The sequence below is a fragment of the Micromys minutus genome (assembly GCF_963924665.1).
Source record: "Micromys minutus genome assembly, chromosome: 4".
Taxonomy (NCBI): domain Eukaryota; kingdom Metazoa; phylum Chordata; class Mammalia; order Rodentia; family Muridae; genus Micromys; species Micromys minutus.
This window is the reverse complement of record NC_137973.1, coordinates 38,164,958-38,177,339: the sequence shown is the minus strand read 5'-3', so window position 1 is coordinate 38,177,339 and position 12,382 is coordinate 38,164,958. Positions and strand designations below refer to the sequence as shown.

The window sequence follows — 12,382 nt, the reverse complement described above, 5'->3', positions numbered from 1 at the left end:
AAACAATGAAAAAATGAGGCCATGAATTTTGAAGAGAACAAGGAGTAGTACATGGGAGAAATGTAATTGTATTATAATCTCAAAAGGTCTTAACAAAAAGGGGAAAAAAGAGAAAAAAAAGTACTAGAAATGTAGTTCAGTTGGTAGAATGCTTGCCTAGTATGCATTAAATTTTGAGTTCAAACTCAGTACCATATAAATTGAGTATGAGATCTCAGAACTCAGGAGGTGCATGGACATAGGAGGTCAAAGTTCAAGGTCATCCTCAGCTACATAACAGTTTCAGGGTAGCCTAGGCTACATGAAATCCTGCCTCAAAAACTAAATAAATACATAAGTAATTCCTTTAATATTTTGAAAAAGTTAGGTCAAATTGTGACACCCCAAACTCATTAGGCAAAATTGTGACTACTACACTATAAAAGAGAAATGCATTCAGTAAAAGAAGGTTAATAGCCTTCTCTGCTCCATTTTCCCTCGTGGGATACTTGTCCTTAAAGACAAGGTCTGGTCCAAAGCCATGTGTCCACATCTAATGTGCATTTGTCAACACAAGCCCAGCAGCACACAACATTAGAACTGCTCAGCCCAGGCTTGATCATGTTTCATTTCTGTCTTCTTTACCTCCTATTCTTTTGCCTGTGCTTTTGGGAATATTTCTGGCTTCTAGTTGTACATTATTAAATACAACTTTGAAGTGTTATAGACAGTAAAACCCAAGAATAGTGATTTATAAAACCCAATGTTTTCCTGCCATGTCCATCTCTTATATGTGACATCAGACATTTTATCTCCCATTATACTCCAAGATTCACTTATCAGTTTCTTTATGCTGATCTAATCTAAAGTAGCCCACATTTAACATTCTTACTAAATAAATGTTTCTAAGTATATACTTGAAGATAACAAAATTCCAGATAAGGACATCTTTTTTATGATGATGACGATAATGACAATACTGGTTATTTTCTTGATTGCTTTTCTGTCACTGTGATAAAGCATCATGACCAAGGTGACTAGGCTTACAGTTGCAGAGGAATAGACAGAGTCCATGATGGGGGAGTGAAGGCAGCATGTGTGCTAGTCACAAGAAGCTGAGAGCTTACATCTTGAACACAAGCAGGAAGAAAAGGCAAACTTAGAATGGCATGTGACCTTAACATAAAATCTAATTCAGAGAAACACTTCCTCCGGCAAGGCCATACCTCCTAAACTTTCCCAAACAGCTCCACCAACTGGGGACCAAGTGTTTGGGTAGCTGAGCCTGCAGGTGACATTCTCATTCCAACCACCGTTATATTCTGAACTTGTAAGAACTTACATCTATGGACCCATTCTTGTGTAACCCTAACATGTAATTATAATTCCACTTGCAGAGACAGAAGCATAGAGAAATGAAAGTGCTCAAGAACACAGTAACAATGGGATCAGGCTAACCCCTGTCCATATTGCTCCAGAATTGATACATGTAGTTACTTAGCTGAGCTCCCCATCTTTGATATTTTAAATATACTAGATTTTGATATTCAGGTAGAGTCAAATATTCAAGTTTCAGCTTTAAAAATATGATGTGGGCCAGCAAGATGGCTCTACAGGTTAATGCACCTACCACCAAGCTTGATAACCTAAATTCAATTCTAGGGATCTAAACAGTAGAAGGAAAGAACCAACTCCCGAAGCTGTTCTCTGACCTCCACACATCTGATATACACATGCCCCCATCATACTCAGTGTATTTCTTAATGGCTCCGCAGTCTAGGGTTCCCTTTTGACTGCTGTAAATGTAGGCCTCGGTTGGTTCTGCAGTTGTTCACACAAGCAGTTAATGACATTGACACAAATGATTCTTATTCTTCCCCCTTCCCCCTCTCGCTCACATTTGTGCTCTTAGAAAAAACAGGGAATCTTCATAAACATTTCTCAACACTCGGATGACTTTGTGATCTTTGATGCTAAGCATCAGGCAGAATAATTTCCTCTGTTAAAATGCAAGTTCCCAAATGTGTATAGTTTGCAGAGTGGCTGTGCAGCCGCATCCTGAGACTTAGTACTGTCAGGAAGGAAAACGTGTGCTCTGGAAACCGAGAGCATAGTAGCCTCTGGAGTTCTGCCCTCTAAACAGATATGACTGAATGTGTGCAGTTCTGGTTTCCGTGTCATGGAAGAGATAGGGGTAAAATGTGAAATAAAAATGGCTGCTGTTCTTTTAAAACATAAATGTCACTTAAAGCCAGAGGAGGAGGGCATTACTGTTCCAACTGTAGGAAGTATCAGTGCGGTTCTGTGAAAGTCCGAAAGCTGGGAACTATAACATCACTGTTGTTTACTTAAAATTAAAGTCGGTCCTCATGTTTTCACGTATAGACTCTGATTTCTGCTGTTCTCTCATTTAAACAGAGCATCATGGTCCACCATCAGGAACAAACTCAGCCAGGCAGAGCCCAGCACTGCAGCACAGGCCCATGGGACAGGCACAGGCCAACCACATACCTGGGGACAGGTGTGGCTATTCTCAGGTTTTGGGTTTTTCTCATCTCCCTGCTTTCCCCCATCCCACTCCCAGGCAGTAATGCACAAACCAGATCGCCAAGTCTGGAAGAAAGCTGTTGTGTTCTTTCCTCACAGTCCTTACCAATGCCTCCTGCCCCTCCAATCCCTCACCCTTCTTCCCAGCCCCCATGCCAGGCACAACACCATGAGCTAGTGAGCCTTGGGGCAGCATCTAGCCTATTTCTCTGGTAAGCACTTTAGTAGGGAAAGTCCAGCCCTATCTGACTTTGTCTTCTCAAACTACCTTACACTTGGGCAGTAATTTGAACATATTTCTTTCTTCTGTTAAAAATATTAGTCATAAAAGAAAACTAGGTTTCCAGATATTCACCATCTTCCCAGGCCTTGGGGCTTTAGAAGGTCTGTTTCTCATAATGACTAGATCACAGTGTCTGCCCTGGTTCGGTTATTTTGTGCACAAATTTTTTTTGAGAGCAACTCCATCAAACACGATTGAAGGAAGGGGCAGGGGTTCAGTCTTTAACCTACCCTGGAGGGAGTGAGCAGTCTTTTTCTTTTTTTTCTTCTAGCAATTCAGGTTCTAGAGATAGTCTGTTTACAGCAGCTTGTCAGGATAGACGATGGTAAGGCTGAGCTTTGAGAGAAGTTGATCTGCTTTTCTTTTTAGACTGTGTCTCATTTTCTCAGTGCAGAACATAACTTGGTTTCTCTCACAGAACTGCCCTAGAAGGTGAAATTGGGAAAGATATCTGCAGTTCTTACAGACATTCCTGGTCTGACCATAAGCACCTTGCACAGCCTGACACTGCAGTGATTTCAGTTGTGGGCAGTCGGCACAATCAGGTAAACACAGACACCCTGGTGCTGATTTTTTGGGTTGCTGCATCACTGACATTAGTGTTTTTATTGCAATTCTGTTCTAATGCATTTGCTTCTAAAATTACTAATTTTTATAGAACTGGTTAATGTGGTTGACATTCACTACACCATTCAAACAGAAACCGGAGCCAAGTATATGTGCAAGGCATAGTATTATATAGCTAGTTAAGGCGGGGAGAGGTTTTGCTTGCTTGTTTTTCAGGAAAATTTGTTAAAAAAAAAAAAAAAAGGCTCTGTAAAGTGTGTACTTTTTAAAAATTCTGTTCTTTTGAACAACAAAAGAAGGCATAATTTTCAAATGAATTCATTTGAATTTATCAAAATTAAATAGCAGCCTAAACTAGCATTCCTTTCTTACCACTTAGAACTGCGTATCAAGAGTATACACTATTTCTCTCGGCTATAAAAGCAGACTCTTCACGACACAGCAGAAGCACATGAGAACACTGTCATGCTTCCTTCCACAGAGCCTTGGGTGTTACCCCGTGGAGCTGGAGAGAGGCCCTCGAGGCTTCGGGTTCAGCCTCCGAGGAGGGAAGGAATACAACATGGGGCTGTTCATCCTTCGCCTTGCTGAAGATGGGCCTGCCATCAAAGACGGCAGAATTCACGTGAGTTGACTTTTGTTTGTAACCTTTGCTTTTTGGCTCTAGACTGGAAATTTCTAGAAGAATTGCTTTAGAGGGAGTGCAGAAACCTCCTGCATAAGAAGCAGATTTCTGCAGCCACAGGCCGCCATCGTGCTTTCCCGGACAACCAGGGTGTCAGAGCCCGACAGCTTCTGTCGGTACCAAGCAGATGGATTAGATAAGTCAGATCACTTCCATCTTATTAAGTCTAGAAGACAGCAGGATAAAAAGACTGTACAGGTCCTTCTAAGACATAAGCCCAGGGAGTTTTTCCACTTAGATCCCTACAGAGGCAGAAAACTATGGCCCTGCCAACCATCACAGGTACTAAAAACACTAGAGTTCACTCTGTACTATTCCTTCACAGACTTTCTCAACCTTGCAACACCAGAATTGTGCAGGGCACTGGAGACTAAATGGCTTATAGATCAATCAGTTAATTTAATAGTTAAGTAATCACTAAAGATTTTAAATTCTGGCCCTCTTACCACCCAAGAAAACTTTAGGTTTCTTCTATTTTCAGTAGGCACCAGGGCAAAAGAACCTTTTAAACTGAGAAAATGTTAAGTCAAATTATTATTAAAGTCTAATGATCAGAAAAGCTTGGGGGGAGGTGCTGGGATGAAGCCCAGTCAGTGGTGGGCTTGCTTAGTGTAACGAAGTGTTGGCTCAATCCCTGGCAGCACATAAAGACTGAGTGGTGGTGCATGGCTATAATCTCAACACTTGGGAAGTAGAAACAGGAGGGTTACAAGTTCAAGGTCATCTTCAGCTACCAGAACAAGTTTGAAGGCAGCATGGGCAACATGAGTCTAGTTTTAGAAATACAAATAGCTTCTGGACCATTGCAGCTTGATGCTTCACCCTGATCAGTCATTCGTTTTATAACCAGTTCTGAGTGTTGCCTTAACCAAGGCTTTGTGCATCGGAAGCTTAGTCCCATGACTCAATCTACTCTCATTTCAAAAAAAAAAAAAGACTCTAGATTTTGAAAACAGAAGCAGGGATCTGTCTAGTAAGAACATGCCAGCTTTCAGAGACATCTTCTCTAATTATCCACATGACACCCAGGGAGCAGGGCCTCCACCTCTCATGCCTCCCTCCTCCCTTGCTGGTCTCAGATTAGCAACTCAAGTGTCTTCAGTACTTCATACAGTGCCTTGAAGAGTCACAGTGGGCAATTCATAAATGTTTTTCTAAAGGATGCTCTGGGTGGGATTTTTTAAATCAAGATTAGTAGTAGTTTTTGCATGTTTATAAATCCCAAAAGGGTAATGTGTGTGTGGGCGTGCTTGCCAAGGCGCATGTCAGAAGACAGCTTGTGAGAACTGGTGCTTGCTTCCCATCCCTTAGTCTGTCAGCATTGGCTGCAAATACCTTTACCCACTGAGTCATTTCACCAGCTCCTACATATTTAAATTTTTAGAAAATTAAGAATTGTTCTCAGCTGTTATTTATTACTAGGTAGTCAAGGCCAGGGGAACTGCAACAATGTCTAATTTAGAAATCAAAAAAAAAAAAATGTCAGAGTATAGGTGAGAAGGTACTGTGTCAGCAGAGGATCTGTTAACCAAGTCCTGGGGGATGTTTCCAAATGTGCCTAGATACCTGTGGTCTCCATCCCCAGCACTGCAAGCAAGAGGTGAGATGCAGACGCAGACGCTCAGGGGCTGTCCTCCAACGAGTGTTTTCAGCTGTGCTGCTGGTAGTCTGTGAGATGAGTGGCAGTGGGCTGAAAACTGAGACTCAGGGAGGCCAGGCATCCTGAGGAGATCATTTGGGTTGGAGTTCCTTGGGAAGGATACCATTTCTTAACAGGTTTAAGATGTGATCCACATGCTAGACATATTTGTAAGACTTCTTGACGAGTTAGTATTTTATTTGTAGGGTGTTTGCCTGTGCACCACATACCCTCAGAGGCTGGAGGAGGCAGCAGACTCTCTGGACTAGTCACAGATGGCTGTGCCGCTGTTGAGCCTCTCTCCACGAGGTTTTTTAGTTTTAAGGCCTCGCTGTTTTACTAAGGCTGGCCTCAACTGACTACCCACTTAGCTGAGTCTACAGATCCATGTCTTTTTATTTAGTCCTTTTGTCTGCCTTTCATTTCTCTTTCCTTTCCTTTCTCCCTCATTTTTCAGTAGTACAAAAGTGGGATTGAGTGTTCAGCTTCTCAAACATATTTTTACCATTTTATTAACAGTTTTATAGTAACTGAAAATCTCAGCAAAAATTATTCACCTGCCTCTCCTAACCCAGAGGAGTATGTCAGTGTGCTTTTTACACAGCCGGGAACACAACCCTGACAGCCTAACAGAAACCTAAAGCTTCCCTTTCCTAGTTTATTCTAAAGTTAAAAATGACACCTGGTGGTGAGCCTGTTCAATTACATGTTTTATTTACATTTGATTGATATTAAAATATGCAGGTTTGTGGCTTAAGAGAGTGTGACTGAAACAATGACCTCTCTTCTAAGATGAACATGAACCAGCCATACTCTCACTGATTTTCATTTGTTGTCATAATTACTTTTCTGATTTGTGATTTTGATTCTTTTATCAATCACCAAAGGGCCCCCCCCCCACACTTATTCTGGACAATAAGGATTTTGTTAACTGTCTTACTGTTTTCTGTCCTGTAATCTTTATTATCTTGCTCTGATTGTTCTTTAAGCTTTTTTCATTTTACATGATTGTTTATAAAGAGAAGAAATTAATTCTTACACCTCTGGGGCCTGTGAAATATCAGGTCAAGACAGTCTAGCTGATGGAGAACAGTCCTGAGACACTAAGCACTGCCATTCGGCAGGAGACAGAGTGTCTACGAGATGGGAGCCCCTCCTCTTTGACAGTCCTCTCATGCCTCAGAACCCCAACATCTGACAGTGAAGACTGTTCCCAGCAGTACTTCCAACCAGCACTTATCTGTGGTTGGTGTGCAGTCTTATTGCATAGCACTGATTCTCCCACAACCCTAGGAGGTAGAACTCTGGTTTCCACTTAACAGGTGAAGAAAATGAGACTGCTGATCTAGAAAAAAAGTAAAGCCACATACCTGGACCGCACAGTATAGCTTCCTGTTGGGTCGGGCTGTATCTATAGATTAAGCATTAGTTTTTACCTGTGTGGGGGAGGGGTGTTGTTTTGGATTTATTTGTGCTTTATGGGTATGTCCTAGTATGTATGTATGTATGCATTTGCCTGACTCACAGAAGCCAGGAGAGTGTCTGATCCCCAGGAACTGGCATTAAAGAAGGTTGTGAGCTGCCGTGTAAGTGCTGGAAATTACTGAGCCACCTCTCCAGCCCATCAAATACTTACTCTCTTCTTTCACATTTCTTACACATTGTCTGAGTATCATAAAATGGACACTTCTGGTAAATGACACCAGCATTGTGGTATCATTCTGAGTCCTAGTTTTCTGTTTCCCAGGAAAATGATGTTATACTTGTTACTATAAACAATCCAGTAACTGGTTTAAATAAGTGTTCATATTAATGTATTCTCAAATCTTAATTTCTTTACATTTTAATCCCTAAAATATATCATTTAGCGAAAGCGTTGCTCATGTATAGACTATGCTGGCATTACAAAGAATGGGCAGTCTCTCAGGGAAGCTGCAGTGATGAGCAACCATCCGCTCATATTTGAAAGCACCCTTTACAGATTGTTACTTAGGTGCCACTCTGTAGTACTTAGAGTTATACAGAACTGCCACCTTTTCTAGGACTTTATCATTTATTTTACAATACTAGGAACCAGTCTTGGGGCCTTACAGATGTGGGAAAATCTGAATTTAATGCTTGATTTCAAATGCTCGAATACTGACTGGTGGCCACATCAAGCTTTCCCGTGCAGAATCTTTATCAAGTAAATAAAATCATGCATTGTGTCCCCATCAGCTGTCACCAAGATAGCACACTGTCTAGGTTAAAGACTTTACAAGTGAGAATGACTTAGCAGGGCTCTGTTGACAGTGTGAAAATGAAGAACGGTGCCATTTTATACAGTTGTCAATGTCCCTTGTCCAGGTTGGTGACCAGATCGTTGAAATCAATGGGGAACCTACACAAGGCATCACACATACGAGAGCAATTGAGCTCATTCAGGCTGGTGGAAATAAAGTCCTCCTCCTTTTGAGGCCAGGAACTGGCTTGATACCTGACCATGGTAAGCAAAATAGCTAAATACTCATGCTGGCAAAGGGGGCGGCAGAAGGAAAGGGATGCCCCTTTGGAGGTGATAGACACCAGAACCCCAAATAGAGTTAATATAATGCAAGTGATGTTTCCAAACACTATTATTTGTTGGAATAGAATATATTTTATATTTATTTCATCTAAAAGCACATAGTGCATTTTGTAGGAAAACATTCCTATAGTAACATTAGAGGCAAATGATTGAAATGTTTTCAGAATATTCCAGCTTTATTCCCTCCTTGGCTAATTACACATTGCCAAAAAAAAATGTTATTTCTTAAAGTAAGATATTCTGAGTGCTAGATATTGTCTCTTAATGAATAAATGCCGAAAAACTTTAGGATTTTCTAGTCACGTACCAAAATAAGTTGCTATAGCCCCACTCCCTAGGGACAGAGCAGTAGTAACCCTCCTGCTCTGATTGTGAATGCTTTTGGCGTCACTGTATATTTTTGAACTGTCACAGTGTGTTTAAAAATTGCTTTGAGAATGCATGATGCTAGAAGTAAAGGCAGCACCATGCCCATTTAGTGCATGTCCTCTGCCCACTCCCCATGAGAGCTCTTACAGGGTAAGTGTAGACACAACTCCTACCGTCCCTTCCAGCTGTGATCCTCTGGCTGTGTGATCTTCCACCGTCTGCTCATACAGCGCGTGTTCCCAGGGACATCTATGCTAACTGTACTGGTTTGTTTTCACGTAGTCCTAGGCTTTTTCTCTTCCTTCTTCAGGTTTGGCTCCTTCCGGTCTGTGCTCCTACGTGAAACCTGAGCAACATTAAGGCTTTCAGGGCTTTTCTTGGTCTTTCCTTAAAAAGACTTGGTAAATTTGCATGTCTTTTAAATCACTTCTTTCATTTTCTTTTTAATTAAAATGATGCTATTAAATACATCTGTTTCTTTCTTCTACACGTCTTCACTCTCCTTTTGACATTAAATTTGCCAGCCTAACAAGAAAGTCCCCATAAACCTCATTTTGGTTACCATAGTCTGGTATTTTTCACTAGTGATTTTGGCATATCCTTAAGTTAAACAGTAATAATAGCTTAATTAGTAAGTTTATTGGACCGGGCACTTTGGTCCACTTTATTTGTCTAAATAAAGAATTTACAGATTGTATAAGTCTTATAGTACCAGCGTGAAAATTAAAACACAAATCTCCCCTCCATACATGAGCAGATACCTATAAGCATCTGCCTTTACAGAGATCAGTGTAAACAGGCCAAGTAACATACTCCTCGGGCTATACGACCTATTCAAATGGCTGTCAGTTCCTATTTATAATCCTTGAATGTAACAATGCTCTACTCAATCACTTTTTAGGTGATTGGGATATTAATAGTCCTTCATCTTCCAATGTCATTTATGATGAACAGCCACCACTTCTCCCATCTTCACATTCTGCTTCCACATTTGAAGAGTCTCATGTGCCAGTAACTGAAGACTCTCCGATTAGAGTTCAGATATGTGAAAAGGCAGAAGAATTAAAGGACACTGTACAAGGAAAGAAAAGCACTTTAAATGGAAGCCAGCCTGAGATGAAGTATCAGTCTGTCCAGAAAAATGTGAGTAAGAAGGATCCACCCAGAAGTTATGGGCATGGTGAGAAGAATCAACTAAGAGGAGAAAATGGTGTTACACGAAGAGGTAGATCTGCTAGTCCCAAAAAGTCAGTTAATCGACATTCAGAGGAACATTCGGAAAAGATTCCCAGGCCCCTAAAAAGTGACCCCAAAGGAAAATCTAGAGACCGGTCACTCAGCCCTAGGAAAGGAGAAAATAAAGGTCAGCTCACCATTAAGGCAGGCTCTGGACAAGATCCCTGTAGAAAAGATAGAGGGCGGTCTTCTAGCCCCAAGAAGCAGCAAAAGATTGGAGGCAACAGCCTGTCAAACACTGAAGGCAAATTATCAGAGGCTGGGAACAGAAGAGCAGCAGGCCTCTCTAATGACAGCACTGAACAGCTCCCAGATGGGAAAGAAAAGTCCAGAGTCAGCAGGAAAGATCTGAAGCAGAGTCAGCTGGGAAAAAACAGAACAAGGTCTCCAGAGAAAAAGAACAGAAAAGTTGATGAAGCATCTCTCCCATCCAAAAAGACTAGCAACACTGCCAGCAGGGAAGTGTCTGAAAAGGAAAAAGGAAAGAAGCCAACCACGGGAGAAACAAGTAGAGACAAAACAGGAGAAAGTGCCCAGATCTCAGCAAAGCAGCTCAAGCAGGAACCTGAAGAGAAGATGGCATTAAGTAAAGCAGAAGATCACAAAAGCAAAGAATCAGAGATCACTGACAGATGCAAGGAGCGTGCCGGGGTCACACGTGAAAGCAGCTCTCCAGTCAAGAAAGCACCCATCACTCCAGGACCCTGGAGGGTGCCACGTGCAAATAAAGCCACAGGCACTACTGGAATGGCTGATAAACAGCTATGATCTTTCATATAAAACAAAGAAAATTGAGTTGTAATCTTGTACTAAAACACAGCATTCTTTTAAGGGGGAAGAGTTGTGGTTTTCCCCTAGAAATTCTTCAATACCAGGTAGCCAGGCTGCATGAAGGGCTTCTGGGATTGCTAAGACCCACCTGGCCCTGGCCGGCTGCCCTTCCTCATGCTCAGGAAGGAGCTGCATCCAAGGGCTCACTTGCCATGCCCTGCTCAGGCCGCTCGCTCAGCAATGACATGATCTTAGCAGTGTGGTCACAACTCACTTTGTGTTTGTGCCAAGTTATCTACTGTATCATGTCTGTTTTATCCTTCCCATTCTGGTATTTCCAGTCATCAGACAGTTCGGTTTGGCTTGAAGATGTTTTCAATAGCATGTTGCATGTTTACAGAGAGAAAAATATCTGAGTCCTTGCAGAGGAAGAAATTGTTAGCTCATCATTAAAGTGGGCACTTGCCTCTTCTCACAGCTTCTGACCATCCTAGTTTAAAAAATGCAATTCACAAACATCGCATTACTGGAAAGGTCAATTATTATAAATGCTTTTTTTACAGCTAAGGTGTTTAAAGTAACTTAAAGATATTCCTTACAACTGAATGCTCAAAATGAGAACGTACTCTAAGCAACAGAATTAACAACCTCTTGCCATGTTAGCCATCTCTTGCGTAGTGAGTGTCTCAGATCACCTGTAGTCTTGAGGGAAGTACAAGAAGCATGTAGAAGTACTGCTTGTTTCTCTTTAAACAAAAACTAATCATTAGTCTTTAATATAGAGTTGAAGACCCAAAACATTCTATAGATTTTTGTGAGGGACTTAATCATGAAGTTCACTGCCAGACAAAGCCCCTGCCCCTGTGCATAGAGAAATTCATCTAGGGGCAGACACGCGAGCATTAGGGATTTAGAAGCAGAGCCTGTCTTGGGCTCCCTCAGCAAGTCAAGACTAATATGGGATAGACTATGTGTGTTGGAACTTTAATTTTTAGCTAATTATTTTAAAAGTTTTCAGAATTCTTTTTAAAGTCTAATAAAAAATGTTTGCTGAAAGTTAAAGACAATTCTTAAACATCTATAAATACAGACATTTCTCAGACCAAAACTGTCTATGGAGTATTTGAACACTCATTCTGTTACCTTGTGAGTCTGACAAATTCCATTGTGACAACTGTACTGGCCCCATTATGACACATGCTTCCATCCAGAACTGTATTTAACCCATCTCAAAACTACTTGAACAGTGCAAATTAGGAGGCTTGATACATGCTAAGAATTTAGTACCACAGAAATGGTTTATTTTCCCTATAGTCCATAATTAGTGATTAAAATCCTATTTTTACTGTTAACTGTGACATAACTTTGATGTCATGTTGTCAATATGATGTGGCTCTTCCTAAGTAACATGTCACTTGTACTGATTATATACTGACTTAGCAATGTGGCCTTGGAATGCTGAGCAAAATATAGATGTACTGGTTGTAAATGTTTATATATGTACAGTACCTTTATATATACACTTGAGGTTCTGATTAGAGAAAGATCTGTAAATCGCTCGTTATTTTTTATATAGATATTAAAAAAGAAAAAAAAAGTCTTGCCTTTTTTTTTTTTTTTACTGTCAGCATCATGTAAAATTGTTGTTTGTGAAACCTAGTCCCATCATGATCTGAGTCAAAGACTTAGAATCAGAAAGGCAAAGTAATGTCCTTTGCCAATATATAATCCCATATATGG

The 12,382-nt window shown here is 40.9% G+C and overlaps 1 protein-coding gene across 2 annotated transcripts in view; it reads left to right on the top strand.

Moving 5' to 3' along the window:
* The window catches only part of MAGI3 (membrane associated guanylate kinase, WW and PDZ domain containing 3), a 230,552-nt gene extending 218,455 nt beyond the window's left edge, over positions 1-12,097 (top strand). Inside the window, exons 17-22 of one of the 2 annotated variants that reach the window (XM_080915747.1) lie at positions 2,398-2,500; positions 3,228-3,354; positions 3,858-4,001; positions 8,047-8,185; positions 8,946-9,036; positions 9,537-9,593. In XM_080915747.1, coding sequence (XP_080771873.1) covers positions 2,398-2,500; positions 3,228-3,354; positions 3,858-4,001; positions 8,047-8,185; positions 8,946-8,995 — 563 coding nt within the window. In that variant the 3' untranslated portion in view covers positions 8,996-9,036; positions 9,537-9,593. Of the gene's footprint in view, positions 1-2,397; positions 2,501-3,227; positions 3,355-3,857; positions 4,002-8,046; positions 8,186-8,945; positions 9,037-9,536 lie in introns of both variants that reach the window. The other variant, XM_080915746.1, reaches the window with a different exon arrangement.
* The last annotated feature ends 285 nt before the right edge of the window (positions 12,098-12,382 follow it).